This window comes from Phalacrocorax carbo, chromosome 1, assembly GCF_963921805.1.
Source record: "Phalacrocorax carbo chromosome 1, bPhaCar2.1, whole genome shotgun sequence".
NCBI lineage: Eukaryota > Metazoa > Chordata > Aves > Suliformes > Phalacrocoracidae > Phalacrocorax > Phalacrocorax carbo.
The window spans coordinates 52,768,970-52,782,147 of NC_087513.1; the positions used below are offsets into that span (position 1 = coordinate 52,768,970).

Genomic DNA, 13,178 nt, shown 5'->3' on the forward strand with positions numbered 1-13,178 from the left:
GAAAAAACTTCTTTCCTGTGAGGGTGACAGAGCAGTGGAACAGGCTGCCCAGGGAGGTTGTGGATTCCCCTTCCCTGGAGACATTCAACGCCCGCCCAGACACAGTCCTGTGCCCCCTGCTCTAGGTGTCCCTGCTGAAGCAGAGGGGGTTGGACAAGATGATCTCCAGAGTTCCCTTCGAACCCCTACCATTCTGTGATTCTGTGAAAATGATAGCTGATAGACAAAGTGATTCCAGAAAGAGAGAGATCTGGGTTCAATCTTCTCCTTTGACTAAAGAGCATCAAACTTTCATTGTCTGCAAGGACTGTACTACCTGCAATGTACTCTGATACACATCTCTTTTACATTGTTCAACTAGAGGTGGTTATAAAATACCTAGTTAATTAGGTAATGAGTAAGACTGACTTTACCCTAGTTGTTGGATATTCACCAAAAGTACAGAAGGCTTGTTTTCCCGCACATGTAGACCATTTTTTTATACAGTGTGGAACAACATAAAAGAGAGATTTATTACCGCAAATGATAGTAGCATTACAACCGGATAGCAAGGAACAGCAAATAGAAAAAGATGTAGTTGAGTTACATGCACAGAGAGTAAGAAAGAGAAATAAAAATTGTCTTTTATTTCAGAATGGTCTTAGGAGAAAAGAAAACTGATAAAATTCTTTGTTACTGGTTAGTATGTAATACAGAGAGTGTTTTGCTTTGTTTTGTTTTAAACTGGAGCTCACTAAGTATGCTCAGAGGACTAAAAGTTCTTTTAAAAAAAACAGGCATGTGTTTGCCATTTCCTTCAGTTCTCATCATCTCACATAGGGCTCAGAAATATAGCGGTGAGCAGAAAGCTTTCTAAAAGATAGAAATAGTCTGGTGAGAAGAAGCAGAAAAGCAATTAAATATGAATAAGAGGGCATGATAGCGAGAAAAGAAAAATAGATTGAAATGTACGATAGAATATTCTAAATAACGCTACAATCAGCTTAAGTGCATTCACAGAGTGAAATAAAACTGTACCACAAACAATACTGTGAGGAACTGAAGACTGAAACATCCTAGTGCTCTTTCTCATAGCCCTCATCTTGCAATGGCCACTCTGACCAATGAAGTTCTCACAAGCATCCCTCCAGAGCTTGGTCCATCTTATTTAAAAAATGTCCAAAGGAAAGATAAGGGAACAACAGAAGGCATGCTGACAGCCTAAAGACTAAAATGATCTGTCTCTGCAAATGGTCCCACCACAAGTTAAGGAGTTCTTTTGCTTCCAGCTTAGTAAAAAAACCCAAAACAGCAAAGCAAAGATTTGACTAAGATGACAATCAGATAAATATGAGTATTGCCTATAGTTACTGTGTTTCTAGAAATGGCTAAGAATTGTAAATGAAACACTACAGAAAGTATTTTTCTTTTGACCTTACATGTCAAGATAATTATTATAACTGGAAAACTACACATCAGATATATATAATTAAAACGTGAATTATATTGCTTCTAACAATTGCATTCATAACCTGTTCCTCCAAAGAAGGTCTTTAAAAATTCTTCATAGGATTACTGTTGTAATATCTGGTATTCCTTCAGGAAAACATTTTATGATGTGACGAACCACTGTTACGTGTCTGTTCTGTCATCTCACAAAGAAGAGGATGTGTGCAAGCAACTAAATGAAGTGTAATAGATTTTAATAGTGCAAATACATATGTACACAAACGTGCATACATTACTTTATGTTCACTTTAGGGGCAAAAAAAAATCGCTACTACCTGAAGCTGACTGTAGAGTAACACATAGTGGTCCCTAAGGATCCTGAGGGAAATCTTCACCAATTTTAGGATAGTATCTAAGATATTCTCATCTCCATCCATCACAGCATTGCTCTATTTCCTACCTTCCTGCTTGCCGGATTGAGGCTTAAGAATTTAGGCTTTCAAAATTAGTAAATGTATTTTACATATTACATGGGACTGTTTTTCCCTTGTATTGTCAACAATTGCTAATTGGTTTTATTCATAGTAAGCAAATAACAAGGGGGAAAAGAGCAAATCCTCTGAAGAATAGCCATTTGAATAAAAGATATGCACACACATATGCTCAACACATGCCTATCCACATGTGGTCAGATGGTTCAGAATTTAATTTGAAAAGAGGTTAGCTGTTCATGTCATTTATTGTTTTATTAACACACCCAATGTTTTATCTGACAACAGGGCTTAGAGACTCATCTGCAGTTTTATTCCTTCAATATGCCTGCTTCAAATTGTTTTATTTTCATATTAGTTTACTATTGACTTAGCAATCAGAATATCCACACAGTTAGTGACATGTGAAACAGTATGTTTGGAGAGCAGTTTCACACTAACAGTTACTAAGTGGGTTTAGCCCAGATAATTCATTTATGCCTGAGAAAAGACTAAAAGATAACATCATATAGGCATCTAGGTAACACTGTCAAGAAGTTTAAGTTGGGAAAATATAACTATTTCCAACAAGATTATTTTTAAGTTCAGGTGGCATAGGATTTAGGGGCTTATTTTATCTAACGTTTCATGCAAATGCTAGCACAGAAGATCAGTTTCTTCCAAAAAAATAGATTATGTTTGATTGGAACAACAGGAGCCACTTTCATGTACAGCTTTCCAGGCATCGCCTAACTTAATCTTTCTGCCATCAGATTTTTGGACATTATACACTGCATGTTGACGTATTTCTAACAGTGAGATATAATTACAATGAGCTTCATGGAGTATGATGTTTTGAAATTGGAAGGTGCAAAGACAATAATAATTAACAAATAGAAGTTCATAATATTAATTAACCCTACATTTCTCTGTTCCTGTGGGACAGGCTGTATCTTTGCCTTGGATAACTGTGCAAAGGCTGGAATTAGAAGCAGCAAAAAGAAGGGAAACATAAGGAGACATTAACATGCTGCATCTGCTGGACAACTTAATTAGAACAAAACAGAAATTGTTTGAGACGGTACCAAGTATGATCCCCACTAGCAGTTCCTGGAATAGCTCTACTATGTCTTACTAATCGCACTCAGTTGAACTTGGCTATAAATTGAAGGGAAAAAAAACAGATAAAAAGGCTTAAATTAACCTGATTTGAAGAACGCCTTGGCAGATTTTAGAATCATAGAATCATAGAATTGTTTAGGTTGGAAAACACCTTTAAGATCATCAAGTCCAACATTAAACTACTTATATTGTAACCATTAACCTTGTTGTATTATAATCAAGATGATGAGGAAAATTAAAAACTAGAGACAAGAGGGTTTGAATTTGACCTTCTCAGGCATTTCATCTGGAAAACATCTCTCAATGAATGATAGGTCAGGACAGGCTCAGTACTCAGTAATACCATTTTTTTCAGATGTTGCCCCACTGCAAGCACAGATGTCCATATACAGGAGATGGGAATGGTTTCTTTACCAGCATTTGTTGATTATGTTTATTTCATTAAACACCAATATTTTCCCCTTTCTCTGTCACTGGAAAACCACATGTTCTTCTAGTAATTAGTAAGGCATTGTTAATAAAGACAGTGTACCATGAACGTGCATATAGCACATCTAAAAATACCCTCTAGCAATAAAAGGCATTTTCTTTTTTCTTTGCATTCCTTTCATTTTATATTTAACTTCCAGTAATTCCAAAACTTTTTATAATTGATGAAACAAGGCTTGAAGAGTCTACATAGACATCACAGTTTGATCTTTTCATATCAGATCTTAATAAATTAGATATTTGAATAATAAAGTAATATAGACAAATATGTGCCCTACTTCAAAAGCTGCTTTGCTAATGACACATTCCTGCAGCAGAATAAATTTTGACTGTGTCTACGAGTGCAACATAGCCAGAAATTTTAGACCAGACCTCTGAACAAAGTTTCTGATACTTTCTAACATTCACAGTAATACGCTGAATATCTTGATTCTCTAAAAGGGAAAGAAAACTGCAAGCTTATCTTTAAGTGTAGGTCTGCTTTTGCTTCAGAAAAATCAGGCTAATGTGACATAACAATTTGATCAGATATTTACTTTAAAGAAAGATCTGAAGACACTTCTAGAAGAAACCTAAGGAGTGACTCAAATATTACTTCTTTGTGGTAGAAGATAAAAAATTATAGTCTGCATATTAAAGACTGAATTCTTGAATTGCACATTCTGGATTGTTCTAAGGAACAAAGTAGCCTTCTTAGATGAGTGAAATAATGTTGCTCAAAGTCAGAAAACAAGACACGTAAAAAGAGTATTAAGGTCCTACAGTGGAGACAGACTTTGTAACTAAGAAATAAACTCAGCATGTACCTTTAGGCACCACAACAAGGTGAGAGAAAAACTGTATGCTCTTCTACAATGAATGGTATACAGAATTTCCTTAAAATTTAAAGATTTTCATGGACTTAAAATAAAGATTGCAATGAGATTACCTACAGACAACTGCTGACATTTTTGCTGCATACATGCATCTGAGTACAGATCTGTTTTCTGATCTGAAACAGAACAAGAATATCTGCAGAACTGTCTTTTTAATTTCACAACCCAATTATAGTCAGTACAAGAAGACATAATGAAGTTAATATGGGTTAGAGAAAGATCCATTATTCTGACTGATCAAGCAGTCAGAAATGAAATATAAATGAAAATATAAAAATGAAAAATATAAGAATGAAAAGTAAAATAATCCAGAGTGAAAATTTCAGCTGCAAGTGTTGATTGTGCCAAGCTGACATTACCAAGATGCCCACGATTTTGTTGCCTTCAGTCTTCAAGATTTACAGTTTCCAAAGAACTTTATGGATGTATATAACAAGGCATAGATGATATCAGAGAGGCATCTCCCTGAAAGCACAGACTGCCCTCTTCTGGAGTGAATGATCTGGCACATCTAGTGGTCTGCTCATGGTCAAAGTTATATAAGGAATATCTCACAAATAAAACCATCAACTGACCACCAGGTCTTTAATTTTTCTTTTTTGTTATCATACAAAACACCTACTAAACATGTATTCAGATGATCAAGGAAATGACTAGCATCTTGCCATAACAGTTACGTACAGTAATTACTTCCTTGTGCAATGGAGTGGACTCACTTTTAGTATAGAAAGTGACCTCCAACTTGAGGTGAATCGCAGCGCTATAAAAGCACGATCATTCACTCTGAATTTGAGAACACTTCTATGAAGTCAATGTTCTTGCTGCAAATAAAGCTGTGAATATAGGCCACACCAAAGCTGCATTCACAGTCTGCCCTATGTATACTAGAGAGAGAAAAGAGTTTCTATCAACTTGTTGCAGGTTCTTCCACCAGTAAAAGTTCAGAACAAATAACAGAATCTTTATCCTTACATTTTAGTTGCAGGCAACCTGAAATTAAGGTATCTTCTGCCATCTGTGTAGGCAACATACACGGTTTTGTTTACACTACAAGACCACCTGATTGCAAAGGTAAAGCACATACTTACCATTATATGTGAACTGTTCTCCAGCTAATTAATCAGAAAATGTTGTCATATGCTGTCAGTCAGACAATATAGTTCTGTGGTAGAGTTCAGTTGTTTCCTACTTGATAGAAATACACTTCTTGAAAATCGGGATCCCCGTTTCAAATCAGGGGATGTAGGGTATTAGCAAACACCAAGAGTAAAACTGTGATCCCCAAATATAAAAAGGAATTTCCTCTAATCCACTAAAAGTTACAAGAGATTGAGTCTTCTTTGGTAGTAGACTATTGAGGTAGAAGTAAAATGATGAAGATTTTAGAATTGGAATAATTATTTTGTTGTATTCATCTACCACTCTCATCTGAATGATAATGAATCATTGCAAGTTTCCTGAAAACAAAAAACAACACGTAAAAAGCACTGAAACTGAGTAGTGAAATACTAACGCCTTATTTAGATGGCAGTTCCTGATTTAGAAATCCTGTAAAAAGTATTTTGATTGTTTCAAAGAAGGCAACAGAAAACTACTAGCTGCAGTTACTATGAAAATTGATTCCTTCTGTACGTTGTTTCTTTCTGGTCAGCCAGAATACCCTTGACCTCAATAAGCATGATAAAATAATCTGTTGCTTTTTGTTGATGATGTTTTAAAAAGAAAAAAAGAGACACATAAATGCCCAAGAATATAATACAGAAAGAAACACTCAAATGCCCACAAATCCTTAATTATTATTGAACTAAACATTCTTTTAAGGTGCAGATCTTCCATGAATTTTCAGAACAAGTTGGCAATTCAGAGGATTATAATCAAGACATATGATTAATTGTAATTTCTGTCACTGTAGATCTGGAAAAGGAACAAGGAATCTTTCAGTGAAACATCAGCTTCTGCTACTCCTTGCTGACCATTATTATTCAAGCTTCAGCTTTTAACAATCTACGTAAGAGACAAACCTCAGAGACTCTTCCAAGAGAGATCTTTCTGGATTTTGCAATTCTCTTTACACATTAGTACTCCTTGTCTCTTGCAGAATTACAGTGCATCATCTATCATTAAGGACTCGAAAGGACATTAATGAAGAAAATAAAATGCTGGTTTTTTTCATTCAGACTAAGATTGTTTCTAATCTGTGATCCTGTATATTACCTAAATAATTCTAGGATAGAAACCATCTGAGAAGGGGAGTGGGGAATTGCACTTTTACTATAATTATTTCATTTACTGATTAAATTTTATTTTTATTTTATTTTATTATTATTTTATTTTATTTTATTAATTTATTTTAATTTATTTATTTAATTTAATTTATTTATTTTATTTAAATTTTATTTTACTGATTTAATTTACTGATTAATGATTTACTTATGATAAACTGTACTTATTGAAAAACTTGTAGAGGATGCCCAGAACTACGGAACTAGTCATTTTGTCTTTGTTATTTTTTCTTAGCTTTCTAGCAGATGCAAGAGGAAATTCAGCTTCCACTCAGTCCATAAATCCAATCATCCACAAATTAGAAATGTGCAGTTCTAATAAGCATATTATCGTTCTGATTTCAGACCAAATGAAATGCCGTGATTAAAAGTTACTGAGTGCAGTCCATTGTAAACTTAACCAAAGCAGACAAAAGTAAAGCAAATCCAGGTATTATGAAGAACTCAACCAGAACTGTGCAACAGCAGGAATCTGGAGAATTTCATTATCTAATTCCAATGAATGTTCTTTCTGTTTTCTCATTTTTGCTTTTAAACTTCAAGACATATGTAGTATCATTCAACTACCCAGAATAAAATTGTGATCACTGCAGAGAATTCACAGTAGAAAAAACAATAACAACAAAAAACACCCATGCCCTTAAACAATCAAATTACCCCACACCCCGGAATAAAAGATATAATTCAAATTAATTATTTCCAGTTAGACTTGAAAATATTTGCTACATCCATAAATATAAGCACATTCTCTTAGTTTCAAGATAATGACACAGCCAGCCCAAGAAAAACAATATTAATAGTTTCTGATAATTTTAACTCTTTCTTCACCATAACAGATTATGGGGTTTTGCACTCTTAACTTATTTGATGACAGTTCTTTAACAGTATATTTTTCCTTTGATCTAACGATGAAATGAATAATTTTTTTACCATTTAAAATCAACAGTTTTCAGAATTTTCAAACCTTACCAACCATAAATGCAGAGGATTCATCCCATTTGAAAACCAGTGTTACACAAGCCAACTGATAAGTTTGTACTGAATTTCAACATTTGTATTATTTTTTTATTTTATAGTAATCTACTTCTATTTATATCTTAAGTACAGTATCCCTTTAAAAGAAACTCCATCTGCAGATCACATAAACTAGCTATCAAAGACATTTGTTTCAATACATCATCCTTCCCAACTACTATACTCTTCTGTTACAAGTTTAGCCTCAATAAAGCAACTTGCATATGAAATTTGAAGGGACAGAAGTAGCTAAATGCACGGTTTACTGACACTTTCTTGCTCCTGAAGTTTTGATCTGTGAAGAAGAAACCATTTTAATCATTTTTAAAGCTTTTTCATTATGTAAACCTCTACATACAGATAAAGCCTTCACAGTTAGAATCACGCTATCACCCTATTCAATTCTTACCATCAGAGCAAATATATTAAAGTTTTGCTTTAACGAATCCCATTATTACTGCGGAAACAATGTCAGATTCCCTAGAAATCTTCCCTTCCTCATCTTTACTGATGGTTAGATAATGATTTCTAATTACATTTTTCCAACTTAAAATTCATATTAGAGTATGCTGAACACACAATGATAAAAGCAGATGTGTACCTGAGTCGTCGTAATTTCAAAATGTACAATATCTGAATTCTAGGCATTACTGCAAAGCAAAGTTTCATTTATTCAAAATATAATAATCAGGAAAAAGTGTATTTTAATAATATTGGTAATGAAATATGGGAACCCTTTGATGAGGAGCAGAAGAAAAAAAACAGGAATAATTTTGTGTATTTATGATTAATGTATTTCACTACCAAAGACAACAGCAATTCCAGCTTAAACCCACAGACCTATAGTTTTATACAGCTTTGTTAATAGCCAAAGTAAGCTTTTTTTTCTATACCTGGAAGTTCTCTCTCTTCAACACTGTATTCCAGAGATCCAAAGGAATAATTAGCTGGACTGATTGCAGGAGTAGAAATAAAACTTGTACATCCAATGGATGAGTTTATTTCAAAATAATTGTGGCTGTGATTCATTCGGTGAAATTCCAGAGAAGATACTATTGATGTGCGCTGCTTGGGCTACAAGAAAAACAGAGGTTTGGGGTGAAAAATACAGACCTTTTTTGTAGTTTTCATTACTTGACATTTAATAAATTTACCTAGGGTTTCTCTGTTTGTACTGTTTTTATTTGGCTCAAAGGTTATACTAGTAAAAAACATATCATATACAAGCTGTGTTGTGTAGAAATAATTTCCTTCCAAAATTTGAATTAATTTTTATTAGAAAAAAAAATGCATGTCTTCATTCTAATAAATTTAATTAAAAATAAAATAGGGCTTTACAGCCTTGCATATAATAATTGCAATCGTGTTTCGATAAGAAAGGGAGCTCTTCACCAGCTGCATTGCTGGGTACATCTTGCAAAAGAATTAGACCACTGATGCCTGTGTAATGAAATTTACAGTATAATACCAAGCACTCATCCCTCAAAAGCAACCGTCGGCTGTTTATTCAATTTATGAAGGGCTGTCTTAAACATTCAAAGACTGCAATGTATAAAAGCTTAGGGGAAAAGTGTCAGCTTAAAAAACACACATGAAAATCAAGCTTTCTTCAGGAGTTTTCATGGAACAGTGAAAAACTCGATACTAGTTGTATGAAACATTTACTTTTGAAGGGAACCTCTTCATTGACCCAACTTAATGGCTGTGCTTTAGATTGCAGAGCAGCTTCAGAGCATGAGAAACTCATTCCTTTTGGATGGATCTGCACCATAAAGTATATTACAGAATTGTACACCAAATGTGCTCCAACTCTTTATGACCTTTTGACCATAGGATCACACTAAAGCTAGCCCAAATTAAAACCAATGAAACCTATATACTGTGATCATCAGGTCAGCAACAACTTTTTCACTACACAGATCTGTTTCCATTGCACTGCACTACTTATTAATATAGACATAACCTTAGTGCTCCATGTCACGGACTATAAGCCACAGACCACTGATGGTTTGCAATGTCATGCTAAATAGTCTGTTGCAGCACTCATATGGCTCCATACTCAGAATATCCTATCCCCACGATGCTCCTTGCTGCTTCAGGACCAATGACCTGAAACCTTAGATGTCTCTTCCAAATTAGAGGAGGCCCTGCATCCAGGTGTACAGCTGTCTGTATATTTATTTCAGTACAGTGAAAAGTGTTTCAGGACCTGCTGCCTTAGATAACTAAAGGCTTTAGAAAAAGAGAGTAAAGGGTGCTTTAACTCTTCTTGTTTTAGCATGTCAGGCTTAACAGGTCAGAATATTTGTAAAGGTCAAGAATTTGCTACTTTATTAGTGTCAAGACCAAATTATTGCCCTGGGAGCAATAAGATCTTCCCTGGACCATGAAGCTATTCACCATACCTTACTTAGAACTACCTGTTAAAATACAATCTATCCCAGTGGAGTAATTTTCAATTTTGTTTGTGGTCTATTTCATTTTTAGGTTATGAGCCCTGCAATGTTTTTGTTACAAATACAGAACTAGACAGTTTTCACTAAAAATTCACTCTATCAAACATGTCGGACAAGAACTCGAATAGGCTTAGGTTTGCATAATGTTGATTGTTTGCTAAAGTTGTGTTGGGCACCATGTGAATTAACTGTGTCTTCTTAAAACTGAGAAAAATTGCACAGGGTAAATTTGGGCATTCATCTGGAACTCACCTACAGTCTAATGAGGGGATTTACTTTCTTTAATAATTAAAAACAGCTTCTGATTTGAAAGGCTGACTCCTAGGGCTAGTAATTTCATGGGAGAGTTCAATGAACAGGGACAGACTCCAACATCAAACAGCCTGGTTAAAAGTCATTGTTTGGGACCTGAGCCAAAATAACTCTCTGATCAGACCAAAAATATTCACATGTACTAGTTAAACCTAAACTGCACAGTTTTGCTAGACAACAAATTCATCAATGACCTGATTATTTCTAAAACTGAAAAGGATCTCTGGTCATTTAGAAACATGTTCCTGTCCCTTTCCCAAACAATGTTGTCTTTGTGATTTTGCAGGAATTCAGCTTCTGAGTTAGAAAGGTGACACTTCAAGTAACATGATGTACAGGATCTTTGATTATTCCAAAACTGAGACAGTTCCTACCTAAAAAGGCAGCTGGGATGATCCAGCTCAGTCTTCCTAAGCAGCTTCAAAAACTGCTCTGGCCTTCATCCAGCCAGGTCTCCAGCCATAGTTTCAGCTGTGTGCCCCCTTCTTGGAGTATGAATAGCAGTATCTGATACATCATATGGCTTTGTACTAACTTATGGATGATCAGCTGCTTCACTACGCCTTAGTGTAGTATTTCAAGCTAACATCTTTAAAAAGTTTCACAAAAATACCTGCAAGGTCTTGGTGAGGTGTGGGGAGGGAGGGAACAACCAAAAAAAAGCCCCAAACTTTTCTGAAGCATTTTTAAATATCAGTATAATTTGCAAATGCTCACAAATTCTGAAAAGATGTCCATCAATCAATAGCTATGATTTGCTCTGGAGACATGGGTTAATGATATCAAGTAAGCCTAGAGCGATTTTCAGAGATGATCATGGAAGCTATAAACATGTTCTCCGTTTGTTCTTGCTAACATGTATCTACTGACCTGGGTGATACAAAATACCACCTATATTATTTTGGGTTTCGATATTATGTTATTAATTCAGACAAACATATCTCAGTTTAATATGTCTTTCCAATCTAAGGATTCTGTACAGAACCTTACACAGCCTCTAGTGCTCTACAGCATAACACTTCTGCTACATTGTTTGGAGTTAACAAGGTCCATCTGTCAAAACATGCTAATAATTTTTCTATATAATTACACAGGAATCTAGGATCTGACCATTTGTAGCTAAATAGAGGAGACTCTTGCACCTTTTCTGGGTCCTGTACAAAGTTATGTTGTTGAAGTATGCTATTTTTTCATTAATATATGCTAAGAGAGATGCAGTAAACCAGTTTATATTTACTGCATCCCTCTGCATCTCTCTAAAGTACAGTTTGCACAAAAACTGTAGAAAAAATTGGGTTTTTTCTACAGTTATCCTTAAATTCAGTTCCAGATTTAGATAACTATATTTATAGCATAGCTATTCACATATACACTAGCTATCTAAGCTCCCATTACAGTCAACTGAGATCTAGTCAATACAATCAATAGAGTCCAGAGAACAATTCAGCTCACCCAGACACCTTGGTTCACCTCTCTTAATATAGGTATCCACCATCACTGGAGATTCCCTGGGGCATCCCACCTGGCCTCAGGCTGCCATCCAGAAGAGTGCAGGTCTCCCCTCTGTGTGCCCCATATCTTACCTGACAGCCTCCACGTGCATGTCAAAGACACATTTATGACACCTCAAATGACAGTAGATGCCTAGTTTTAGGCTACCGAATTGAAATCTACATCTCTCCTGACCATGATGGGAGTTTAGATATCCAAATCAGACAGAGATTCTTATATACAGAGATGAAAGCATAGGTGTTTTAGTCCCAGACTGAATCCCACATCTAGCTCACATGTAGGCACTCTGGATACCTTACATTTGTTAGAATCTGGAGCCAAATTCTGGGTAGAATGTGTAGCGAGTCAATGAGTCACTTACTGGAATCTTGTACCTTGGTTTCCCAGACTGCATCTTTGAAAGTTACTCGAGGTCTCTCAAGATAGGTCCTGAATAATGCTAAGAAGACTATTTACTACACGAAATACCATAATATCCAGGAAACGTAGTCAGGGGTCAAGGTTTTATAGCTGTGGAGATTGTACAAACACAAAACTCCATCCCAAAGAGATGATGCTTCCTTTATTCTTTGTATCAAAGCCAGCTTTGTCAGTCATTACATTACATGTCTGCCTCATACTACTCAGAAGGTCTGCACACACTTAGATAACCCTTGTGAAACTGCAGCATACTTATGGCTTAACTTCACTCCAGTGCGTATGCTACATAACCACATGCAGATTTGTCCTTAAGTAGATTTTCTTTATTCGTTACTTTCATGTATTTAATTTATTTCTTCTGTATAAATCTCTTTAATGATTGATTTTGTTTACTTTAAAATGTTTCTTCATTACTATTATTTCAGTTGTAATAATAATGACCTAGAAAACCCTAGACTATCCTAAAACAGCATACCAAAACAGGCTAATGAAGAAACCTTATATTTTTGCTTTTGCATTGATGATAAAAACAAAAATCTTTAAAGGTATTGCTATAACAACATTTAAATAACTTTCAAATCAGATCTAATAAGAGCATTTTTATATTAAGTCAGTAGTGAACAAATATCAATGAAAGATACCACTTTGAACAGTGCAAAACAGGAAAGGTATTATCAAAATACACATATGGAATTGCCTTTATTTTAAAAAGACAAGTAAGGACTTACTTAATGCTCCCATGAGTGGAAGAGGCATGCAAATTCTGTAATGCTACTATGACTTGCATGTAACGCTATC

At 35.0% G+C, this 13,178-nt stretch overlaps 1 protein-coding gene across 7 annotated transcripts in view; it reads right to left on the reverse strand.

The window, feature by feature from the left end:
* Positions 1–13,178, reverse strand: part of ANKS1B (ankyrin repeat and sterile alpha motif domain containing 1B) — a 444,006-nt gene that overhangs the window by 261,831 nt on the left and 168,997 nt on the right. For all 7 annotated transcript variants that reach the window (XM_064451622.1, XM_064451588.1, XM_064451615.1 and 4 more), the window contains exon 12: positions 8,574–8,754. In XM_064451622.1, coding sequence (XP_064307692.1) covers positions 8,574–8,754 — 181 coding nt within the window. The remainder of the gene's footprint in view (positions 1–8,573; positions 8,755–13,178) is intronic.